Source organism: Heterodontus francisci, chromosome 23, assembly GCF_036365525.1.
Source record: "Heterodontus francisci isolate sHetFra1 chromosome 23, sHetFra1.hap1, whole genome shotgun sequence".
NCBI lineage: Eukaryota > Metazoa > Chordata > Chondrichthyes > Heterodontiformes > Heterodontidae > Heterodontus > Heterodontus francisci.
This window is the reverse complement of record NC_090393.1, coordinates 3,491,197-3,517,865: the sequence shown is the minus strand read 5'-3', so window position 1 is coordinate 3,517,865 and position 26,669 is coordinate 3,491,197. Positions and strand designations below refer to the sequence as shown.

At 44.1% G+C, this 26,669-nt stretch overlaps 1 protein-coding gene across 11 annotated transcripts in view; it reads right to left on the bottom strand.

Annotated features, from left to right (window-relative positions):
* The window catches only part of LOC137382536 (membrane-associated phosphatidylinositol transfer protein 2), a 512,884-nt gene that overhangs the window by 129,483 nt on the left and 356,732 nt on the right, over positions 1 to 26,669 (bottom strand). For all 11 annotated transcript variants that reach the window (XR_010977216.1, XM_068054553.1, XM_068054552.1 and 8 more), the window contains 3 exons: positions 25,130 to 25,344; positions 2,701 to 2,822; positions 41 to 274 (listed from right to left, as the gene is read on the bottom strand). Coding sequence is in view for 10 of the 11 variants with exons in the window: in XM_068054553.1 (XP_067910654.1) it covers positions 41 to 274; positions 2,701 to 2,822; positions 25,130 to 25,344 (571 nt within the window). In the remaining variant the exon portion in view is untranslated. The remainder of the gene's footprint in view (positions 1 to 40; positions 275 to 2,700; positions 2,823 to 25,129; positions 25,345 to 26,669) is intronic.

The window sequence follows — 26,669 nt, the reverse complement described above, 5'->3', positions numbered from 1 at the left end:
TTTTCTTGATGTGTGTGAGTTGCAACTGACACACACTTACCTACATCATGGATGAATCGTTCTATTTTGGACTGCATTCCCCAGTATCGAAACTCTACTTTGCAGAGTTTGTATGCACACATAATTGGCATTTTTCCAGGCCGATTCTTGCACTCCTCTATCCAGTCATCAGACAGGGGTCCCCTTCCTGTCTTGAAAGACTTGTACAGTTTAGGGTCCTCTTCTGTTTTGTATTCATTAGGAGGAATGGGGTCTTTGACAATATCAATGGGATCTGGAACACAGAGGCACAAGGAAAGTAGATCAGGTGCCATATTTATTTCTAATGCAGCATAAAAGTCAGACATATTTAAAAAGCTGCAGCAGACCTTAAACCTGAAAAGGAAAATTAATCCCAGTGAAACCAATACTGATTATCACTGATTATATTTTTACAAAAAAATTCATTACAAATTCCAGAGGTAAAATTAATTTTCATAATCCCAAAAGGAAAAGATAACAATGAAACAAAATCAATAAACAAGGCTCTAGTTGATAGAATACAAAAGCAATATAAGTGTTACTCTTGCATAATTTCTCCCTTGTTCATGGTCCATACGCAATCTGCAGACAACCAATTTCAGCCCTCAGCCAATGTTGCTCTGAGCCGAACACTAATACACCCACCCAACCCTCTCCACACTCTCCCTTCCCATCTCCCACCCTGTAGAAAGTCCTTGGCCTCTACTTGAAGCTCCCCTCTTAGATTCTGGTTAGACCCAGAAACGTCATAGCACAGAGGGCAATCATGGTTTGAATCCACATTGCACAATGTGCTACCTGTCCTGATTTGTTTGTCAACTGGACAGTTTGGTCAATGGTTTAAACATTCTTGAGTGCAGTAGCAATTTCATTTTTTTATGATGCATTTCAAATGCCACATACTTGTCTAACTAAACAAAAGTTTCAGTCCAAATATCTGTGATTTAATCAGTCATATACAGGAAATAATTTCTTGAACAAGGATGTATATTATAAATCTGAATGGATTTATCCAGTAAATGTCACATTATACACAGGATTAAAAGCCATACATCATGCCATTAATGACAACACATTGTATTTTTGATAAGAATGTTGATTTATAATATTTGTGAATGGTTAAATGAAATGCAACAGAGTAGGTGAAAGTTATCTCAAAAAAAATCACTCACACACAAAATAACGTTTAAAACATAAGTTGTAATTACTACAAAATTGATACCTGTACACACCCTGTAAGGCGGCACAGTGGCGCAGTGATTAGCATCGCAGCCTCACAGCTCCAGTGACCCGGGTTCAATTCTGGGTACTGCCTGTGCGGAGTTTGCAAGTTCTCCCTGTGACCGCGTGGGTTTTCGCCGGGTGCTCCGGTTTCCTCCCACAGCCAAAGACTTGCAGGTTGATAGGTAAATTGGCCATTATAAATTGCCCCTAGTATAGGTAGGTGGCAGGGGAATTGAGGGAAGGTGGGGATGTGGTAGGAATATGGGATTAATGTAGGATTAGTATAAATGGGTGGTTGATGGTCAGCACAGACTCGGTGGGCCGAAGGGTCTGTTTCAGTGCTGTATCTTAAAATAAATAGAAGGTCATGTTGGATTTTGCTGGTACATTCAAAGAGGCACAATATGAAACACAGGCACAGGTTCCTACTTTTGCATAAACAAAATTTTGCCCTGGATATATACCAATATACAAAGCTGCGAATGTGGATACTTGGATTTGCTGATTGCAATGTGCTGGGTATTTTACACAAAACTGAAACGCCTGACCTTCAAACAAGTCACTTTAGGTTTGTGTGGCTTCTGGGTGAACCACATTTTATGTGAAATGAAGCCAACATTTAGTTTTGCTATTAAAAGGACACCAAAGAAGTGTTAGCTGCAACATAATGAGAACAGTATATGGTGTTAACCTTTAGCCTGCTGAATACTGATCCCACATGCTTGACACAGCAAAAACTGGAAGTCGTACTTTAAACAGACAGTACTGTCAATAAACCATTAGTTATTTCTCAGGTGGAATGAGGCAATAAAAATGGTGAATGTTGCCTGTAACTCAGAATATCAGAATGTGCTAGTTTTTTTGAACTGACCCCCTTAACGTTTTGTTACAGTGCGATTTTACTTATAATGTGAAGTGATGCTAAGTGCCTTCAAATAAAAATCTTCACAACAGACAATTTTAATATATATCCAAAGGAATGCAAAGAGAAATATTACTGTAGTAACATCTTTAGTTCAATAGAACTATTAAGAAAATTCTCCTCTCAACAACACACAGTCTCCTTCAAGTTAGGCACTCTGGCCTTCATACCACAGTGACTCACTGACTGACAAGATGCAAACACAGCAGAAAGTGACATGTTGGTAATATCTCTTGCCTTCCTCATTCAAATTGCAGTGTGCTATCACAGTCTGGCCGAGGACTAGCAACTTCGATCAGCGCAACTGAGCAGCAGGTTCAAGCTCGTAATCATCAAACTGGGAGACTAGATCCGGCTACCCAGCATAGTACCTCTCAATATGAAGATCTTCATAACTACATTGCATGAAATCATTTAATGAAAATACAATGACTGTGGTGAACTTTACTTGGCATCTTGTTTTAATTAGATTCCCCTCTATAACCAAAAGTTTATGACTAAACTACAATAAAGATAGAAAACAAATACTGTACCAAGTATCCTCTGTCTTTTTTCAGCAGTTGAGAGGTTAAATACATTGGCCTGATCTCCTGAACCAGGCTTATAATACGTTTCAATATCGATGGAAAATTTCTCCACAAAGGGACAGGTATATCTGCAACAAAGAAGTGTAAAGATACACAATCATTTCTGAAAAAAAGACTAACTGTCAAAGATTGAAAGAACGAACAGCTTAAATACCATTCCTGTGAAAGCAGGGTTTCATTAGAGAAGCTGGAAGACACGATTCCCTATATAGCAAGTCCCAAATCTTGACCACTTTAAACAATGGTTTATTACTTTATTTCCAAAATGTTGATTAGGCTACAGTTAGCGTATTTTTTGAAAATTTGAATGCTCCATTATAGAGAGGATGTTGAAGTTCTGGAGCACACAGAAGAAAATTACTAAGATGATGCAGGGGATGTAAAATTATATTTTTGAGCAGAGACTTGAGATACTGAAACGATTGGAAGGTGGTGGAAGCAGAGTCTTTGTATATTTTTAAGACAGAGGTAGATAGATTCTTGATAAGCAAGGGGGTGAAAGGTTATTGGGGGTAGGTGGAAATGTAGAGTAATCAGTTCAGCCATGAACTTATTGAATGGCAGAGCAGGCTCGAGGAGCCAATTGGCCTACTCATGCTCCTAATGTGTATGTTCATATGATTATACTGGAGCAGAGAATGTTAAAAGTAAGTTTAATATGAGATTTTTGATAGGGTGAATAAGGAAAGACTACTTCCTCCCATTGGAGTGTCAGTGACAAGGGATCACAAATTTAAAATAGTTAGAGAGGCTAGGAGAAATTTCTTTACATGACAGGTTGCTGGAGCATGGAATACTTTGTCACAAGGAGAGGTGAGCAGAGATCATTGCAATCTTTAGGAGAACAGAGGATAAATATTTGAAGTGGCAGGAAAAAAAGGCATTGGGGACCGGGCAGGACAGTATGGTTAGCTTTTGGATTGCTCTAGCAAAGAGTCAGCATAGACACAATGGGTCGAATGACCTAACATACGAACTAAGAGCAGGAGTAGGCTCTTGGACTCCTCGAGCCTGCTCCGCCATTCTATAATATCATGAGTGATCTGTTTGTGGACTCAACTCCACTTTCTTGCCTACCTCCCATGCTGTAAACTTCTGTTGCTTCCATACCGAGTTTGTTAAGTGCTCTCAACTGGAACATTAAGCTAAGACTTTGAATCTTTATTAGAAATAAGTAATTTATATAAAAGATGCAAATCTTTTACTAACAATGCCAGCAGTCTGCAATTTATAAATCCAGTCCTTACCTTTATACCTTCATTAAGTGACAATCTCAAATGAAAAATAGAGATAACATACAGTAAATTTCAACTTTGGCAGAGGGACAGATATCATTGAATGGTTGCAGCACAGAGGAGGCCATTCAGCCTGTTGTGTCCATGTTAGCTGTCTGGAAGAGCAATTCACCTAGTCCCATTGCCTGCTTTTTCCCTGTAGCCCTGCAAATTTTTTCGCTACAGATAATTATCCAATTCTCTTTTAAAAGCAACAATTGAATCTGCCTCCACCTCAATCTCAGGGAGTGCGTTCCATATCCGAATCACTCACTGCGTTAAAAAGTTTGTTCTCATGCTTTTTTTGCCAATCACCTTAAATCGGTGTCCTCTGGTTCTTGACCCTTCTGCAAATGGGAATAGTTTACCAACCAAATAGAGTCTGTCCTTGACCCCACCAGGGCATCCTCTCTCTCCAGCACTGTAATGTTCTCCCTAATCAATACTGCTACTCTGTCTCCTTTGTTTCCTTCTCTATCTTTCCTGAACAGCTTGTATCCAGGAATATTTAGTACTCAGTCCTGCCCTTTTTTGAGTTAGGTCTTCGTTATCACCGCAACATGATACCCCCATGTGGCTATCTCCCTCTACGGCTACCAACCTTATTTACCACATTCACATACGTGCACAGTAAACTTAATTTGGACCTTATTTCATTCCCTCTTAACCTGACCCCACCTAATACTTTACAATTTTCCTACTCTAGTGCTATCTGTCTCTCTCAATTCTCTGTGCACCTTGTTTTTCCTCGCTAATATTAACTCCTGGTTCTCACATCCCTGCCCCTGGTTCGCACATCCCTGCCAAGTTAGTTTAAACTCCAATAGCACTAGCAAATTGCCTCACCCTCAGGCGACTCCTGCACTACCTGCCTGGTCCTCCTTGGCTGCCTGGCGGTCACCCATTCCCTCTCTGCCTGCGTACCATTAAGCTGACAGAATAATACTGTAATAAGTGCAACTAATTTTATTTGGATAAATGTCTTTCTTGGATAGGTTAAGACTGGAGGCACCAAATTATTTTTGTTGATGAGGATAGAGGGTTGTGAGAAATCTAGTTGGTAGAGAATACTGTCAGCTTTATTTTAAACAAGAAACAAACCATGGCTGAAGGATAATAATCAATGTTATCATGCATGATGATGATTAAATATCAATATTAAAATAACATTGTCTAGTTATTGCCCTCAGTGTTGCTTACAACTCGGATCTCAGAATGAAACCTCTGTGTTACAACCCATTACAATAACATCATACAGTTCTCCATATCTGAATAATTAACCAATTAGAGTAATAAGGCCAAGCAGGGAGGTTTGCTGCACCAAGTTGTTGTTACGACTAAGGCGGGAGGAGTGCGCTGTTTATTCTAGCTCCACTTCTCCATGGGTCACAACATATATTTAAATTTTTCCCACTTACCGATATGGTCAACCATAGAACCATAGAAAAATTATGGCACAGAAGTTGGCCATTCAGCCCATCATGTCTGTGTTGGCTGAAAAAACTAGCCGCCCAATCTAATCCCACCTTTCAGCATCTGGTCCATAGCCTTGCAGGTTACAGCACTTCAGATGCAGTCCAGGTACCGTTTAAATGAGTTGAGGGTTTCCGCCTCCACCACCGATCCAGGCAATGAATTCCAGACACCCACCACCCTCTGGGTGAAAAGCTTTTTCCTCAACTCCCCTTTAATCCTTCTACCAATCAAATCTGTCCCCTCTGGTAATTGACCTCTCCGCTAGGGGAAACAAGTCCTTCCTGTCTATCTATCTAGGTCCCTCATAATTTTGTACACCGCAATTAAGTCACCCCTCAGCCTCCTCTGTTCTAAGGAAAACAACCATAGCCTATCCAATCTTTCCGCATAGCTGCAACTTTCAAGCCCTGGGAGCATTCTTGTAAATAATCTCCGTACTCTCTCCAGAGCAATTATGTCCTTCCAGTAATGTGGTGACCAGAACTGTCCGCAATACTCCAGCTGTGGCCTAACCAGTGTTTTATACAGTTCCAGCATTACATCCCTGCTTTTGTATTCTATACCTCAGCCAATAAAGGAAAGCAATCTATATGCCTTCTTCACTAATCTACCTACCTGCCCTGCCACCTTCAGGGAGCTGTGGACATGCACTCCAAGGTCTCTCACTTTTTCTACCCCTCCTAATATCCTCCCATTTATTCTGTATTCCCTCGCTTTGTTTGCCCTCCCCAAATGCATTACCTCACACTTCTCTAGATTGAATTCCATTTGCCACTTTTCCGCCCACACAACCAAACCATTGATATAATTCTGGAGTCTACAGCTATCTTCTTCACTATCAATGACACAGCCAATTTTTGTGTCATCAGCAAATATCCCAATCATGCCTCCCACATTTAAGTCCAAATCATTAATTTATATCACAAACAGCAAGGGACCAACACTGAGCCCTGTGGAACGCCACTGGAAACCGCTTTCCATTCGCAAAAACATCCGTCAACTACTACCCTTTGTTTCCTGTCACTGAGTCAATTTTGGATCCAACCTGCCACATTCCCCTGTATCCCATGGGCTTTCATTTTACTGACCAGTCTTCCATGTGGGACATTGTCAAATGCCTTACTAAAATCCATGTAGATCACATCCACTGCACTACCCTCACCAATCCTCCTTGTTACTTCCTCAAAAAATTCAATCAAGCTAGTAAGACATAACCTACCCTTAACAAATCCATGCTGACTATCCCTGATTAATCCGTGCCTTTCTAAGTTGCAGTGTATTCTGTCCCTCAGAATTGATTCTAATAATTTACCCGCCACCGAGGTCAGACTGACCGGCCTATAATTATTCGGCCTATCCCTCGCACCCTTTTTAAACAATGGCATAATGTTCACAGACCTCCAATCCTCTGGCACCTCGCCCGTATCCAGTGAGGATTTGAAGATGATCCTCAGAGCATCCGCTATTTCCTCCCTGGCCTCCTTTAACATCCTGGGATGCAATCCATCCGGCCCTGGCGATTTATCCACTTTTAAGGATGTCAGACCCTCTAGTACTTTGTTTCCCATTACGCTTATCGTATCTAATATTTCATACTCCTCCTCTTTAACTACAATGTCTGCATCATCCCTGTCCTTTGTGAAGACAGAGACAAAAAACTCATTAAGAACCCTGTCCACATCTTCTGCATCCACATAGAAGTTCCCTTGTACATCTCTTAATGTACTGATAAAACATCTTCGAGTTTTTCTTGATCTTACCTGCCAATAATTTTTCATGTCCCCTCTTTGCTTTCCTAATTTCCTTTTTTACCTCACCCCTGCACTTTCTATACTCCTCTAGGCTTTCTAAGTATTAGTATTGTGATCATCATAAGCTTTCTTTTTCTGCTTTAACTTACCCTGTAAACTTCTAGATAACCAGAAGCCTCTAGATTTGGCAGTACTACCCTTTATCTCTGTGGGGACATGCCTACACTGTGCCTGTAGAATCTCATTTTTGAATGCCTCCCACTGGTTTGCCACTGATTTTCCTTCAAGTAGCTGTATCCAGTCCACATTCGCCAGATCACCTCTCAGTTTCTTAAAATTTGCCTTCCCCCAATTTAGAACTTACACTCCTGTTTTATCTTTGTCCTTTTCCATGATTATGCTAAAACTAACTATTATGGTCACTATCTCCGAAATGGTCACCCACTGTTATTTCATCCACTTGCCCAGCTTCACTACCGAAGACTAAATCTAGAATTGCGCCCCCTCTCGTTGGGCTTGTTACATGCTGGCTAAAAAAGTTCTCGAGTGCAGTTCAAGAATTTTGTGCCCTCTGTGCCCTTCACACTGTTTGCATCCCAGTTGATATTGGGGTAGTTGAAATCCCCTACTATTATTGCCCTATTGTTTTTGCACTCAGAAATTTGCCTACATATTTGTTCTTCCATCTCCTTCTCAGTATTTGGGGGTCTATAGTGCACTCCTAGTATAGTATGGCTGCCCTTTTTTTATTTCTGAGCTCCACCCATACGGCCTCATTTGATGATTCATTTAGCATATCATCCCTCTTCAAAGCTGTTATTGATTCCTTAACTAATAATGCGGCACAGTGGCGCAGTGGTTAGCACCGCAGCCTCACAGCTCCAGCGACCCTGGTTCAATTCTGGGTACTGCCTGTGTGGAGTTTGCAAGTTCTCCCTGTGTCTGCGTGGGTTTCCTCCGGGTGCTCCGGTTTCCTCCCACATGCCAAAGATTTGCTGGTTGATAGGTTAATTGGCCATTATATATTGCCCCTAGTATAGGTAGGTGGTAGGGAAATATAGGGACAGGTGGGGATGTGGTAGGAATATGGAATTAGTGTAGGATTAGTATAAATGGGTGGTTGATGGTTGGCACAGACTCGGTGGGCCGAAGGGCCTGTTTCAGTGCTGTATCTCTAAACTAAAAAAAAACCCTCCTTTTTTATCCCCTTCTCTATCCCACCTGAAAACTCTGTATCCAGGGATGCTGAGCTGACATTCTTGCCCCTCTTTAAGCCAAGTTTCCATTATAGCAATGATATCGTGTTGCCATGTGTCTATTTGTGCCCTCAGCTCATCGGCTTTATTTACTATACTCTTCATTTAAATAAATACCCTTTAACACTGCCAAATTCCTGTGCTGCACACTTTTTAACCTTTGCTTCTTCTGTCTTTCAGAGTCAGTCGCTAATTTTCTGCCTCCCGTTCCCTGCCCTGAAATTGTTTTATCTGAAACTGCCCTCAGGTTCCCATTCCCCTGCCAAACTAGCTTAAACCATCCCCAACAGCACTAGCAAACTAGCAGAATGTAACACAGTAATCAGGTTTCTTTAATAAACAACAAAATTATCAGTTTATTATAAAACAAGTCTTAACCAGTAATGAAGTAAAGCATAAACACACAGATTGAAATATTAAAGTTCCCTTTTTACCTTAGTCCCTCACACTCATACACGTATACACTGGTTAACTGGAAAAATAAAAGGGATTGTTGTTTGGAACTCTGTTGCAAAAAAAAAAATTTCGGCTGAATACTTGCTCATTCTTGAACAAACACCAGATGAGATATGTTGTGTTCCAAAACTGGCATGCAGTCTGGCCTCCGAATACACGTAGACGGGTCACTGGGATCTTGTAAAACAGTTCTTTTCAAGCGATGTTGAGAATTAATTTAGCAGGCTTCACTTCAAATACAAGAGACGAGATGAGTTTGCACAGTGGACTTCTCAGGGTCTTCTAGAGAGGTGCTGGAAAGCTGATCTGGGTTGTGGTCTTCTCTCCTTCCTTGGGAATTCTCTTCTCTCCTTGGAAGTTCTCTCCCTTTTTATACAGTTCAACCCTAACTCAAAATAATTCAAAAGCAAAACCGACAACAGGTCAACCTTTTGACCTTCATCATTCTTGACCTGTCACTTCTTTATAAACAACTTTTCCAAGTGTCCAAGGTTCTTTGTTGTTTATTGATGTGGAAGTCACGTAGTTTCCCGGAAAGGCTTGTTGTTGTTGCTGGAAGTCAAAGAATAAAGAACAAAGAACAGTACAGCACAGGAACAGGCCATTCGGCCCTCCAAGCCTGCTCCGATCTTGATGCCTGCCTAAACTAAAACCTTCTGCACTTCCGGGGACCGTATCCCTCTATTCCCATCCTATTCACGTATTTGTCAAGATGCCTCTTAAACGTCGCTATCGTACCTGCTTCCACCACCTCCCCCGGCAGCAAGTTCCAGGCACTCACCACCCTCTGTGTAAAGAACTTGCCTCGCACATCAAGTGGCTTCCCGGAAGGGATTGTTTTCCTCACAAGACCTCTCAGTGCCCCTTTTAAAAACCATTTCCAGGGACTGTTTTTCAAAGTCAAGTTGTCTTTTCGTGACCCCCTTTGATAACCTTAAACTTTAACATTTGTTCAATCTTTCAAAAATGAATCCTCAAAAAATATATTTAACAAAACACAGAGGCACTTTTGCAAGACTGTGAACTTGTATACTTCCTCATGCAAACGTATAACACAGTGTGTGTTATTTTACTGGCAAATCAGCAGCAGGCTTTAAAATATATTGTGGTGCAATTTCAACATACCAGTTGTTTCGACTCAAGAAAAACTGAACTTTTCACAGCCATCCATTGCCAAGAGATACTTTAAAATATTGTATGCTGTTTTTATAATTTAAACGAACCTTCCTACTGATGACAGACCTTACAAAAGGCATTACAGCACAGTCAGTTTGACCTCCAACTGCGTTATTTTCCACAAAGCGTTTGCTTTTTGGCATAAAGTACAAAAGCAAGGAAGTTGTGATAAACCTTTATAAAACATTGGTTTGGTCTCAACTGGAGCATTGTATCTGTTATGACCGATGTGGGAGGAGTGCAGTCTTTTCTCGTCCAACTTCTCCGCAGGTCACAACATATATTTTAACTTACCCAGTTACCGATTCGGTCAATCATATACTCTACTCTTTATCCCAGAACAAAACACACTAACCAGGTTTCTTTAATAAACAACAAAATTTTCAGTTTATTATAAAACAAGACTTATCCAATAAGAAGCAAAGCATTAACAAACAGATTGAAATATGAAAGTTCTCTTTTTAAATTCCCCCCACACACACTGAAGAAAATACAGAACCTCTCTCTGCAGAGGCCTGTTACCAAAAAAGACAAAAGAAAGAATACTTTGGTCAAATACTTGCTAATTCTTGAAGAAAAAAAGAGAAGATATTGAAGGAAATCAGTTGTCCCTTTTGGTCTGGTGTCTGGGAATATGGAGACGGGTCACTGGGACCTTTTCTAAAGCAGTTCTTTTTAGGCAGTGTTGAGAATTAATCTGGCAGGTTTTTCCAGTTTCTCAGGAGAGATGCAGCACCAGGGATTTTAGCTCTCCCACACTGGATCTTTGCAGGGATTCTTCAAAGAGGTAGAGAAAGAGGTGAGCTGGGCTTTTTGTCCGCACTTGAGAAAGGATGTGAAGGCTTTAGAAAGGGTACGAGAATGGTTCCAGGGATGAGGAACTTCAGTTATGTGAATAGATTGGAGAAGCTGGGGTTATTGTCCTCAGAAAAGAGAAGATTGAGAGATTTGATAGAGGTGTTCAAAATCATGAGGGGTCTAGACAGAGTAGATGGAGAGAAACTGATGGAATAGTCGAGAACCAGAGGACACTGATATGAGGTGAATGGCAAAAGGACTAATAGCAATATGAGAAAAATCATTTTTACATAGTGAGTGGTTAGGATCTGGAATACACTACCTGAGAGAGTGGTGGAGGCACATTCAATCGAGACCTTCAAAAGAGAAAATATTTGCGGGGCTACATGGAAAGGGCTGGGAGAGGGACAAGCTGAGTTACTCTTGCAGAGAGCTGGCACAGACACGACGGGCCAAATACCCTCCTTTGTGCTATAACCATTCTATGATTTTATGGGCAGAATTTTCCCAGCACCAGGGTGGCAGGCTTGGAGGTGGGTGGTGGGGTGGGAGAGTGCTAGGAAAATAGTGGGGGAGCCACATCAGGAGGGCTCCGTGACGCATACCTGTGCCGGGCAAATTTCCCCAGAAGTGGGCTGGCATGTGGATTGGCTGCCCACTGAATGGAGACAGGTGGCTAATTTAAATAATTAAGGCCCCAATTAGGGGTGCAATTGGGTGACGTGGAGGGCCTGCTAACGTTTTGGAAGGTCATCAGAGCCAGTGTCCCACTGACGGGACCGCAGAAGGAAAGGCTGCCCCCACGGCCCTGATCCCCCAGAGGATGCTCCCCTCTGTTACTCAGGGCCTGCTGCCTTCCCACTTAAAAAAAGTAATTAGTTTTACCACTCAATTGAAGTGCCCTCGTGTTTTCCTACTTGCCTCAGCAGCGCCCACCTCTCTCAGTGGGGCAGCCGAGGCTCTAAAGCTGCCGGCTGATTGGGCTGGCAGCATCGGGAGCCTGCCCATCATCCTTAATAGAACGGCAGCAAGCAGGCAGTCAATTGGGAGCCAACCTCTGGGAAAACAGCTCTCCTAGTCTGGTTTCCAGCAACTGCATGTCTCAGGACTCCCATTTGTCCCGATGTCGGGGTCCCGAAAACCAGGGGAAAATCTTGCCCTATGATTCTATGCTTTGCATGTACAGGCACATCAAGAATTCAATATTTTCGTTAGAACACTGTGCCCTTCTCAGAACTGACTCCACCCCATCCCCACCGGACTAATACACCCTAAAACACACCGCCACCCCACTGATACACCCTAAACCCATCTCAACCCCAATAATACATCCGAAAACCCATTTCCACCCCGCTAATACACACTAAAATCCAGCCCCATGCAACAACTACACTCTGAAACCCAGCTCCACCCCACTAATACACCTGAAAACCCAGCCCCACTAATACATCCTAAAACCCAGCCCCACTAATATATCCTAAAACCCAGCTCCACTAATACATCCTAAAACCCAGCCCCACTAATACACCCTAAAACACAGCGCCACTAATACATCCTAAAACCCAGCTCTACTAATACATCCTAAAACCCAGCCCCACTAATACATCCTAAAACCCAACTCCACTAATACATCCTAAAACCCATCTCCACTAATACATCCTAAAACCCAACCCCACCCCACTAATACATCCTTAAACCCAGCCCCACTAATACATCCTAAAACCCAGCCCCACTAATACATCCTAAAACCCAACTCCACTAATACATCCTAAAACCCATCTCCACTAATACATCCTAAAACCCAACCCCACCCCACTAATACATCTAAAACCCAGCCCCACTAATACATCCTACAACCCAGCCCCACTAATACATCCTAAAACCCAGCTCCACTAATACATCCTAAAACCCAACCCCACCCCACTAATACATCCTAAAACCCAGCCCCACTAATACATCCTAAAACCCAGCCCCACTAATACATCCTACAACCCAGCCCCACTAATACATCCTAAAACCCAGCTCCACTAATACATCCTAAAACCCAACCCCACCCCACTAATACATCCTAAAACCCAGCCCCACTAATGCATCCTAAAATCCAGCTCCACTAATACATCCTAAAACCCAACCCCACCCCACTAATACATCCTAAAACCCAGCCCCACTAATACATCCTAAAACCCAGCTCCACTAATACATCCTAAAACCCAGCCCCACTAATACACCCTAAAACCCAGCCCCACTAATACATCCTAAAACCCAGCCCCACTAATACATCCTAAAACCCAGCACCACTAATACATCCTAACACCCAGCTCCACAAATACATCCTAACACCCAGCTCCACAAATACATCCTAAAACCCAGCCCCACTAATACATCCTAAAACCCAGCCCCACTAATACATCCTAAAACCCAGCACCACTAATACATCCTAACACCCAGCTCCACAAATACATCCTAAAACCCAGCTCCACCAATACATCCTAAAACCCAGCTCCACTAATACATCCTAAAACCCAGCTCCACTAATACATCCTAAAACCCAGCCCCACTAATACATCCTAAAACCCAGCCCCACTAATACACCCTAAAACCCAGCCCCACTAATACATCCTAAAACCCAGCCCCACTAATACATCCTAAAACCCAGCTCCACTAATACATCCTAAAACCCAGCTCCACTAATACATCCTAAAACCCAACCCCACCCCACTAATACATCCTAAAACCCAGCCCCACTAATGCATCCTAAAATCCAGCTCCACTAATACATCCTAAAACCCAACCCCACCCCACTAATACATCCTAAAACCCAGCCCCACTAATACATCCTAAAACCCAGCTGCACTAATACATCCTAAAACCCAGCCCCACTAATACACCCTAAAACCCAGCCCCACTAATACATCCTAAAACCCAGCCCCACTAATACATCCTAAAACCCAGCACCACTAATACATCCTAACACCCAGCTCCACAAATACATCCTAACACCCAGCTCCACAAATACATCCTAAAACCCAGCCCCACTAATACATCCTAAAACCCAGCCCCACTAATACATCCTAAAACCCAGCACCACTAATACATCCTAACACCCAGCTCCACAAATACATCCTAAAACCCAGCTCCACCAATACATCCTAAAACCCAGCTCCACTAATACATCCTAAAACCCAGCCCCACTAATACATCCTAAAACCCAGCCCCACTAATACACCCTAAAACCCAGCCCCACTAATACATCCTAAAACCCAGCCCCACTAATACATCCTAAAACCCAGCCCCACTAATACACCCTAAAACCCAGCCCCACTAATACATCCGAAAACCCAGCCCCACTAATACATCCGAAAACCCAGCCCCACTAATACATCCTAAAACCCAGCCCCACTAATACATCCTAAAACCCAGCTCCACTAATACATCCTAAAACCCAGCCCCACTAATACATCCTAAAACCCAGCCCCACTAATACACCCTAAAACCCAGCCCCGCTAATACATCCTAAAACTCAGCCCCGCTCATACATCCTAAAACCCAGCCCCACTAATACATCCTAAAACCCAGCCCCACTAATACACCCTAAAACCCAGCCCCACTAATACATCCTAAAACCCAGCCCCACTAATACATCCTAAAACCCAGCCCCACTAATACATCCTAAAACCCAGCCCCACTAATACACCCTAAAACCCAGCCCCACTAATACATCCTAAAACCCAGCCCCACTAATACATCCTAAAACCCAGCCCCACTAATACATCCTAAAACCCAGCCCCACTAATACATCCTAAAACCCAGCCCCACTAATACACCCTAAAACCCAGCCCCACTAATACATCCTAAAACCCAGCCCCACTAATACACCCTAAAACCCAGCCCCACTAATACATCCTAAAACCCAGCCCCACTAATACATCCTAAAACCCAACCCCACCCCACTAATACATCCTAAAACCCAGCCCCACTAATACATCCTAAAACCCAGCTCCACTAATACATCCTAAAACCCAGCCCCACTAATACATCCTAAAACCCAACCCCACCCCACTAATACATCCTAAAACCCAGCTCCACTAATACATCCTAAAACCCAGCTCCACTAATACATCCTAAAACCCAGCTCCACTAATACACCCTAAAACCCAGCTCCACTAATACACCCTAAAACCCAGCTCCACTAATACACCCTAAAACCCAGCTCCACTAATACATCCTAAAACCCAGCCCCACTAATACACCCTAAAACCCAGCCCCACTAATACATCCTAAAACCCAGCTCCACTAATACATCCTAAAACCCAGCTCCACTAATACATCCTAAAACCCAGCTCCACCAATACATCCTAAAACCCAGCTCCACTAATACATCCTAAAACCCAGCCCCACTAATACACCCTAAAACCCAGCCCCACTAATACATCCTAAAACCCAGCTCCACTAATACATCCTAAAACCCAGCCCCACTAATACACCCTAAAACCCAGCCCCACTAATACATCCTAAAACCCAGCTCCACCAATACATCCTAAAACCCAGCCCCACTAATACATCCTAAAACCCAACCTCACCCCACTAATACATCCTAAAACCCAGCCCCACTAATACATCCTAAAACCCAGCCCCACTAATACATCCTAAAACCCAGCCTCACTAATACATCCTAAAACCCAGCCTCACTAATACATCCTAAAACCCAGCCCCACTAATACATCCTAAAACCCAGCCCCACTAATACATCCTAAAACCCAGCCCCACTAATACATCCTAAAACCCAGCTCCACTAATACATCCTAAAACCCAGCCCCACTAATACACCCTAAAACCCAGCCCCACTAATACATCCTAAAACCCAGCCCCACCAATACATCCTAAAACCCAGCCCCACTAATACATCCTAAAACCCAGCCCCACTAATACATCCTAAAACCCAGCCCCACAAATACATCCTAAAACCCAGCCCCACTTCTTTCTTTTGGGCCTCCTTATCTCGAGAGACAATGGATACGCGCCTGGAGGTGGTCAGTGGTTTGTGAAGCAGCGCCTGGAGTGGCTATAAAGGCCAATTCTGGAGTGACAGGCTCTTCCACAGGTGCTGCAGAGAAATTTGTTTGTTGGGGCTGTTGCACAGTTGGCTCTCCCCTTGCGCCTCTGTCTTTTTTCCTGCCAACTACTAAGTCTCTTCGACTCGCCACAATTTAGCCCCGCCTTTATGGCTGCCCGCCAGCTCTGGCGAATGCTGGCAACTGACTCCCACGACTTGTGATCAATGTCACACGATTTCATGACGCGTTTGCAGACGTCTTTATAACGGAGACATGGACGGCCGGTGGGTCTGATACCAGTGGCGAGCTCGCTGTACAATGTGTCTTTGGGGATCCTGCCATCTTCCATGCGGCTCACATGGCCAAGCCATCTCAAGCGCCGCTGACTCAGTAGTGTGTATAAGCTGGGGGTGTTGGCCGCTTCAAGGACTTCTGTGTTGGAGATATAGTCCTGCCACCTGATGCCAAGTATTCTCCGAAGGCAGCGAAGATGGAATGAATTGAGACGTCGCTCTTGGCTGGCATACGTTGTCCAGGCCTCGCTGCCGTAGAGCAAGGTACTGAGGACACAGGCCTGATACACTCGGACTTTTGTGTTCCGTGTCAGTGCGCCATTTTCCCACACTCTCTTGGCCAGTCTGGACATAGCAGTGGAAGCCTTACCCATGCGCTTGTTGATTTCTGCATCTAGAGACAGGTTACTGGTGATAGTTGAGCCTAGGTAGGTGAACTCTTGAACCACTTCCAGAGCGTGGTCGCCAATATTGATGGATGGAGCATTTCTGACATCCTGCCCCATGATGTTCGTTTTCTTGAGGCTGATGGTTAGGCCAAATTCATTGCAGGCAGACGCAAACCTGTCGATGAGACTCTGCAGGCATTCTTCAGTGTGAGATGTTAAAGCAGCATCGTCAGCAAAGAGGAGTTCTCTGATGAGGACTTTCCGTACTTTGGACTTCGCTCTTAGACGGGCAAGGTTGAACAACCTGCCCCCTGATCTTGTGTGGAGGAAAATTCCTTCTTCAGAGGATTTGAACGCATGTGAAAGCAGCAGGGAGAAGAAAATCCCAAAAAGTGTGGGTGCGAGAACACAGCCCTGTTTCACACCACTCAGGATAGGAAAGGGCTCTGATGAGGAGCCACCATGTTGAATTGTGCCTTTCATATTGTCATGGAATGAGGTGATGATACTTAGTAGCTTTGGTGGACATCCGATCTTTTCTAGTAGTCTGAAGAGACCACGTCTGCTGACGAGGTCAAAGGCTTTGGTGAGATCAATGAAAGCAATGTAGAGGGGCATCTGTTGTTCACGGCATTTCTCCTGTATCTGACGAAGGGAGAACAGCATGTCAATAGTCGATCTCTCTGCACGAAAGCCACACTGTGCCTCAGGGTAGACGCGCTCGGCCAGCTTCTGGAGCCTGTTCAGAGCGACTCGAGCAAAGACTTTCCCCACTATGCTGAGCAGGGAGATTCCACGGTAGTTGTTGCAGTCACCGCGGTCACCTTTGTTTTTATAGAGGGTGATGATGTTGGCATCGCGCATGTCCTGGGGTACTGCTCCCTCGTCCCAGCACAGGCATAGCAGTTCATGTAGTGCTGAGAGTATAGCAGGCTTGGCACTCTTGATTATTTCAGGGGTAATGCTGTCCTTCCCAGGGGCTTTTCCGCTGGCTAGGGAATCAATGGCATCACTGAGTTCCGATTTGGTTGGCTGTATGTCCAGCTCATCCATGACTGGTAGAGGCTGGGCTGCATTGAGGGCAGTCTCAGTGACAGCATTCTCCCTGGAGTACAGTTCTAGGTAGTGCTCAACCCAGCGGTCCATCTGTTTGCGTTGGTCAGTGATTATGTCCCCCGATTTAGATTTGAGGGGGGTGATCTTCTTGATGGTTGGCCCAAGAGCTCTCTTCATGCCATCATACATTCCTCTGATGTTTCCGGTGTCTGAGGCCAGCTGAATATGGCTGCATAGGTGTTGCCAGTAGTCGTTTGCGCAACGCCTAGCTGTTCTTTGTGCAGTACTTCTGGCTGCTTTAAGTGCTGCGGATGTTAAATCGCTGGGGGCTTTCTTGTAGTTCAAAAGTGCAATGCGCTTAGCGGCTGTGACAGGTTCCAGCTCTTCATTATGAGAGTGAAACCAGTCTGCATTTCTCTTCGCACTTTTGCCGTAGGTGGTCAAAGCTGACTCATAGATGGCGTCTCTGATGTGGGCCCACTTGGTCTCAGCATCCCCTGTGGGAGTGTTTTGAAGGGCTGTTACAAGTGAATTTAGAAATTTTTGTAACAGCTGTGGGTGAGAAATTCTGCTCGTGTTGATGCGCGGGTGGCCCTTCTGCTTGGAATGATGCAACTTCTTTGGTCTGAGTCTAACCTTGCTGCACACCAGGGAGTGGTCGGTGTCGCAGTCCGCACTGTGGAAGCTGCGTGTGATTTGAACACTGTTTAAGGCGGCTCGCCTTGTGACAATGAGGTCTAGCTGGTGCCAACGACGTGATCTTGGGTGCCTCCATGAAACCTGGTGACAGGGTTTAGTGTGAAAGAACGAGTTGGTGATGCAGAGGTTATGATAGGTACACAACTCAAGCAGTCTCTGCCCGTTCTCATTCATCCTTCCAACGCCATAGCGCCCAAGGCAGGAGGGCCATGAGTCATGGTCGGCCCCAACCCTGGCATTAAAGTCCCCCAGCAGGAATAGGTGTTCGGTGTTGGGGATGCTGCTAATGATGTTATGGAGTTGTTCATAGAACTGGTCTTTAGCTTCAGGTGCGGAGCAGAGTGTTGGAGCATAGATGCTGAGTAGGTGTACTGGACCAGAGGTGGTGAGCAGTCGGATGGACAGTATGCGTTCCGAGCCATTTGAGGGAGGCTCTATCATGCTGAGCAAGGAGTTTCTGATGGCGAAGCCCACTCCATGCTGTCTTGGTTCTTCAGGATCCCTGCCCTGCCAGAAGAAGGTGTAGTCTTGCTCTGCTAGAGAGCCACTCGCGGGGAGGCGAGTGGCTCTCTAGCAGAGCACTAATACATCCTAAAACCCAGCCCCACTAATACATCCTAAAACACAGCCCCACTAATACACCCTAAAACCCAGCCCCACTAATACATCCTAAAACCCAGCCCCACTAATACACCCTAAAACCCAGCCCCACTAATACATCCTAAAACCCAGCCCCACTAATACATCCTAAAACCCAGCTCCACAAATACATCCGAAAACCCAGCCCCACTAATACATCCTAAAACCCAGCCCCACTAATACATCCTAAAACACAGCCCCACTAATACATCCTAAAACCCAGCCCCACTAATACATCCTAAAACCCAGCTCCACAAATACATCCTAAAACCCAGCTCCACAAATACATCCTAAAACCCAGCTCCACAAATACATCCGAAAACCCAGCTCCACAAATACATCCGAAAACCCAGCTCCACTAATACATCCTAAAACCCAGCCCCACTAATACATCCTAAAACCCAGCTCCACTAATACATCCTAAAACCCAGCTCCACTAATACATCCTAAAACCCAGCCCCACTAATACATCCTAAAACCCAGCTCCACTAATACATCCTAAAACCCAGCCCCACTAATACATCCTAAAACCCAGCCCCACTAATACACCCTAAAACCCAGCCCCACTAATACATCCTAAAACCCAGCCCCACTAATACATCCTAAAACCCAGCCCCACTAATACATCCTAAAACCCAGCTTCACAAATACATCCGAAAACCCAGCCCCACTAATACATCCTAAAACCCAGCCCCACTAATACCCAGCCCCACTAATACATCCTAAAACCCAGCTCCACAAATACATCCGAAAACCCAGCCCCACTAATACATCCTAAAACCCAGCCCCACTAATACATCCTAAAACCCAGCTCCAGTAATACATCCTAAAACCCAGCCCCACTAATACACCCTAAAACCCAGCCCCACTAATACATCCTAAACCCAGCTCCATAAATACATCCTAAAACCCAGCTCCACTAATACATCCTAAAACCCAGCCCCACTAATACATCCTAAAACCCAGCTCCACTAATACATCCTAAAACCCAGCTCCACCAATACATCCTAAAACCCAGCTCCACCATTACATCCTAAAACCCAGCTCCACTAATACATCCTAAAACCCAGCCCCACTAATACATCCTAAAACCCAGCCCCACTAATACATCCTAAAACCCAGCCCCACTAATACATCCTAAAACCCAGCTCCACTAATACATTCTAAAACCCAGCCCCACTAATACACCCTAAAACCCAACCCCACTAATACACCCTAAAACCTGGCCCCACTAATACACCCTAAAACCTGGCCCCACTAATACACCCTAAAACCCAGCCCCACTAATACACCCTAAAACCCAGCCCCACTAATACATCCTAAAACCCAGCCCCACTAATACACCCTAAAACCCAGCCCCACTAATACATCCTAAAACCCAGCCCCACTAATACATCCTAAAACCCAGCCCCACTAATACATCCTAAAACCCAGCCCCACTAATACGTCCTAAAACCCAGCCCCACTAATACATCCTAAAACCCAGCCCCACTAATACATCCTAAAACCCAGCCCCACTAATACGTCCTAAAACCCAGCCCCACTAATACGTCCTAAATCCCAGCCCCACTAATACATCCTAAAACCCAGCTCCACTAATACATCCTAAAACCCAGCTCCACTAATACATTCTAAAACCCAGCCCCACTAATACACCCTAAAACCCAACCCCACTAATACATCCTAAAACCCGGCCCCACTAATACATCCTAAAACCCAGCCCTACTAATACATCCTAAAACCCAGCCCCACTTTCTTTTTCTTTTTTTCTTTTTCTTTTGGGCCTCCTTATCTCGAGAGACAATGGATACGCGCCTGGAGGTGGTCAGTGGTTTGTGAAGCAGCGCCTGGAGTGGCTATAAACCCAGCCCCACTAACACACCCTAAAACCCAGCTTCACTAATACATCCTAAAACCCAACCCCACTCCACTAATACACCTGAAACCCAGCCCCACCCCACAAATAAACCCTAAAAACTATCGCCACTCCAATAATACATTCCAAAAGCATACCCATTTCACTAATACACACTAAAACCCATTTCCACCCCACTAATACACCCTAAAACCCAACCCTACCCCACTAATACACCCTAAAACCCAACCCTACCCCACTAATACACCCTAAAACCCAGCCCCACCTCACTAATTCACCCTAAAAACTATCGCCACTCCAATAATACATTCCAAAAGCATACCCATTCCACTAATACACACTAAAACCCATTTCCACCTCAATAATACACCCTAAAACCCAGCCCACTGTACACCCTAAAACTCCACAAACACACCGCCTAAAATCCAACTCTCAAGAATCCCAGAATCGTTACAGCAGAGAAGACGGCCCTCCTAATGAGCATTTCACCTAGTGCTACTCCCCCGCCTTCTCTCCGGACAACAGAAAATATCTGATCAGCTATTTTTCAGTTAAGCATCAACTTTACAGTAAAGGTTCAATTTTAAGCATTCACACTACCAGCAGGAAGCCTTGCCTAGAGGAAGCACTACATCTGACCTTAATGGAAATGAAACGAAGCTCTTTGCTGAGCTGAATGCCTGGCACATGGCAGCCTTCCTCCATATACACCAGCACAGAACTACATTTGTTAGCCTTTACAGATCTTTGCAACTGCTGCAGGTGATATTGGTACTGATGAAAAATTTAAACGTTGAGAGAACAGAGATTCTCTCTCATCGCTCCTGAATATTTCAATCTCTTGGCTTTTGGGATACAGTCCCATGTCGGTGCACTCAGTCATTAACAGAGCTCCTTCCAAAGCAGCACAGTTCGACTGTCAGGTGGCAGCAGCCATGCCATATAAATAGTGTCCTGCCTAGCTTAGACAGATCCCAAGTGTCAGATGGATAGCTACAGTATAAATGTAGCTCGAGTAGCACTGGACAGAGTCAGAAGATTTTTCTAAAGCGATATTTGGTCATTCTATAATAGGCTGGTCTCCTTGCTGCAGGCATCTGCTTCCAGGGCAGAAATAAAAGGCAAGGCAAATAAGAGATTAGTGCCATTTCCTACACACCTCAGGGCTGATACTAACAAGTGAACAACCAACCTCTGTTTCATCAGCTTTAAAAAAATCCATCGCTTTACAATCATCACCTTCACCTAGTGCCATGCAACAAAAAGATCCCTGGGCATCACATTGATGCACTTACTTCCACGTTACCTCTGATTTTTCCATTTCTGACACTTGCAATGTGCGCAGATGATGCTTGGTCCACTAGCAAGATGTGTTTCAAAAGGATTTCAGACAAGCTTCTGTCTTGTTGACTGGTAACATCTAGGAAGAGCCACTATTTCCTCAGTACTAAAAACACTGATTGGTGCTCCACTGGTAACGGTAGCAAGGCTTGTCATGGAACTAATCACAGCAAGGGGCGACTGTAGTGTTCCTGGTGAAGGTCATAGGCAATGCCTTAAAAGGACCAGGATGCAGGGGATAATTCTGAATCAAGACCCTGTCTTTTCTCATTACTGATGGACTAGCTGTGCACTTCCAGCAGATTCAGCTTTTATTGCAGGTTTTTAGCATTTGAAGTCTTATCAAATATGTTGTGGTGTCAGTGGGAATTAATATGAAGTAAATGAGGCAGTACATCTGGCTCCAAAGCGTCTCAGATCCATCAAAAAAGTGAATTCCACAGGTTCCTGCAGAGTCAGTTATTAATGCCACAATGATCAGAGTCATTACTGTTGTTAGCCACTATTCTCATCGCCAGTCCGTGAAGTGGGATTTATTAAGTTGAGTGCTTAACCACCTCATTGTAACTGATGGGACCTTCTCACAGAAACAGGAGAGCATTCAGCCCCTCGATCCTGCCCTACCATTCAATTAGATCATAGCTGATCTGCATCTTAACTCCATCTACCAACCTTGGTTCTGTTACCCTCAATATACTTGCCTAACAAAAAAATCGACCAATTGAATCAATATCACCTTAAGCATAATGTATTTGCTGTTCATGAAACAGCCTCCTCTACATTGGAGAGATCAAACACAGGTTGGGTAACCGCTTATCTCTGTTTCTCTCTCCACAGATGCTGCCTGACCTGCTGAGCATTTCCAGTATTTTCTGTTTTTATTTCTGATTTCCAGCATCCTCAGTATTTTGCTTTTGTCCTGTTACTCTTGTTTTGGGTGGAAAGCTGATTTTGATTGAGGACGTAGCTTCTGATATGTTGTTGGTATTTCTGATCCGTGCCTCAGCTTCATTTACCCACATTTGCTCCATATTCTTCAACACTCTTACCCAACAAAAATCTATCAATCTCAGTTCTGAAATTTTCAAATTTCCCCCAGCATCCACAGAATTTTGGGGGAAAAATTCCAGATTTCCACTCCCCTTTGCATAAAAAAGTTCTTTCAGATTTCACTCCTGAATGGCCTAGCTCTAATATTAAAGTTATGCCCCCTGTGCTGAATTCTCCCGCTAGAGAGAATAGTTTCTCAGTATCTACCCTTTCAAATTCTGAATTCTGTTATTTAAAACTCAAATAGATCCCCCTTCACCCCATTAATCTATTTTTAAAAATTCATTCATGGGATATGGGTGTCACTGGCTATGCCAGCATTTATTGCCCATCCCTAATTAATCTATTAAACTCAAGACACAGAAACCAAGGACAGGGTTTTCCCTGCGGGCCTCTGGACCCCATCCTCAGGTTCAAATGGGGATCAGAAGCCCACACTGTGCGGGAAACAGTCACTTATTGTGATTTGCCTGGGGCAGCCAATTAATGACAGAGGGCGAGTTCACCATCCAAGTAAGGTGGCGGTTGGGCTCTTGAAGCTGGAGGGCCAGAGGCCTTCCATCTAGAAAGCAGCAGCAGGCTGCAATACAAGTATTGCAGTAAGTAAGTGAGAAAGTACTTCAAAATGGAGGTGCCTTCTCTCCAACTTTTTAAAATTTGAACTAAAAAAATGACTTTTCCAGCCAGGCCACCACTGTGTGTGTGGGGGGGTGGGGATGGGGGGGTGGAAAGCCCCTCCACAGGGCAACCTGCGGCTGCTGCTGCACCCAGGCAGGCTGTGAGGGCCTCCAGGCCTGCCTGGAGCGCTGCCCCACAAGCCCCCCCACCTCCCAGTGTACCACTGGGAGGCTGCCTCCAGGCAGCTAAAGTGGCTGCACCAACAGTGGGAACTTGGAGTTAATTGGCCTTAAGTGGGCCTTAATTACTTGGATGAACTACCCACTGTGTGTGGGCAGGTAGCCCTGCCACTGCCCCATCCCACCTCCATGAAAATGGCCCAGGGGCGAGATGTAGCAGGGGAACCAGCAAACAGGCTGGCGACACCATTTTTTGCACCCGCCTGCCTCCATTCCTGGCCCTGGCAGGGCCTAAATATTCAGCCTCAAGTTTACGCAACCTATCTCAAACCTCAAAAGCCTAACTTGAAATAGTACAAATTTATCCTAGAAAAATCATATTTGTTCTTCTTTTGAATGGTTCTTGCATTTACTTTGATCCTGAAGAAGTCCACAAATAAATTTAGGATATATTTGTCCACCAACATTAGTGTTCTAACAAAGCGACTTTGGCTTTACTTTGAGATTAAAGTAGCTGTTTAAAGAGGGAACTGTTCAATAATTGCACCACCAGCAGCTACAGGCTTCATTGGCAACCAGTGGGTCCCACACTGCAGTCTGACTCAATCCCTACAGCTTGGATTCAGAAATGTAGACTGGAAGAGGTACATCTCTAGAACACCATGGCAACGATGTCAGAACATCACTAATTTCAAAAACAAAATACTGCAGATTCTGGAAATCTGAAATAAAAATAGCAAGCGCTGGAAATACTCAGCAGGTCAGGCAGCATCTGTGGAGAGAGAAACAGAGTTAACATTTCAGGTGTGTGACCATTCATCAGAACTGGTTCATCACTGATTTCAAAATCAGGAAGCAAGATTTCAGTTGGAAGGAGTAGTGAAAATTGATTTCATTGATGTTTAATAATAGAAGCTTTGATTTTTTTAATATATAAACTTTATCAATGATATATTAATTCTATCTGACCACACAAACTTTTGTGAATGTATACCTTGTCCTGGTATAGGGATAGGCATTCCACGACTCCTCTTCAACACGCAGTGCAGCTTTAGGTAAAATAGATCTGAACCAGCTGGGGATGTGCATACCAATATGGTATACTTTATGGGTGTATTGCCCAGAGCCACCTGGACCATCACTATAGGGCCTGTTCTCAAGGATTTCCACCCCACTCCCTTCTCCACAAGTTTCTTCTCTGCTCTTTTTCTGGAAGACATGAAAACATTTGAGTAAGAATTTGCATATAATATCTTCACACACAAATACAATGGTTGAAAGCATTTGAATGCTGTTTGAAATAGTAATGGAAAAGTAGTTAGAAAAGCAGAGGAGCCTCTTTAAATCCAATTAGTGTGGATTTTTTTTTTCATGTAATATTCTTTTCACAAAAACTTAAGTAGCATAGACTAAAGCAACAAGTTACACTTCCACCTTTCAGATGAGACATTAAACCGAGGCCCTAACTGTCCTCTCAGGTGGATATAAAAGATCCCATAGCATTATTCGAAGAAGAGCAGGGCAGTTCTCTCTGCTGTTCTGGTCAATATTTATCCCTCAACCAGCATTACTAAAACAGATTATCTGGTCATTTATCACATTGTTGCTTGTGTGACTTCCAGGTATGAAAATTGGCTGCTATCTTTCACCAATTACAACAGTAACTACACTTCAACAAGTATTTTCAATGGTTGTGAAGCACTTTGGGACTTGCTGTGGCCATGAAAGGTGATATGTTAATGTAAATTCTTTATTTCTCTAGACCAATCTATAATGTCACATCAATACTACTCTGTAAATCTTGCTAAGCAGCTAATACAACTCCAGCTGGTCTAATACATTTTCTGCGCTTTACATCATGTTAAAGATAGAGTTCTGCATCTCATTGGAAGATACATTACATAATCTTTGAGATTCTGGGTAAAAGAACATGTTCACACAACATACTTTCAAGCTCTTCATTGTACAGTCAAACATCCACAGCAATCAATAGCAATAGTGAAAGATGACTGCCACGTTTACCTGCATAGTAACAGTATATAAATGCCGGTTCTTTCTTTTACTAGAATAAAGAGATTAATGCCTGTGACAGCACAGTTTAACATCAAATTTCATCTTCTAAATGGTCTTTTTATAGCATCAAAGCACTGAGAAATGTAAAACTTTGAATCAATCCAGAGTTCTGATCAGTGTTTTAATAGTAACAAGGGGATGGATTTTGAGCTCCTGCCGGGGGATAAAAATAGTGCCGCTAGCCTGCGTGCCGGTATCCTGGCTCATCTGGTCCCCGTGCCATTTACCGGAGGTGGGATTTTGTGGGGGGTGGGAGGTGGTAGGGCTACCCACCCACACATGACCAGCAGCCATTTCAACTAATTTACAGCTACTTAAGGGCAATTGAAAGAGCAGGTGTTGGTCAGTTTAGCTGCTTGGAGGCGGCCTCCCAGTAGTAGACCAGGGGGCTAGCACTCCAGGCAGGCCTAGAATCCCTCCCTGCCTGCCTGGGTGCAGAAGCTGCAGGCTGGCCTGTTGAG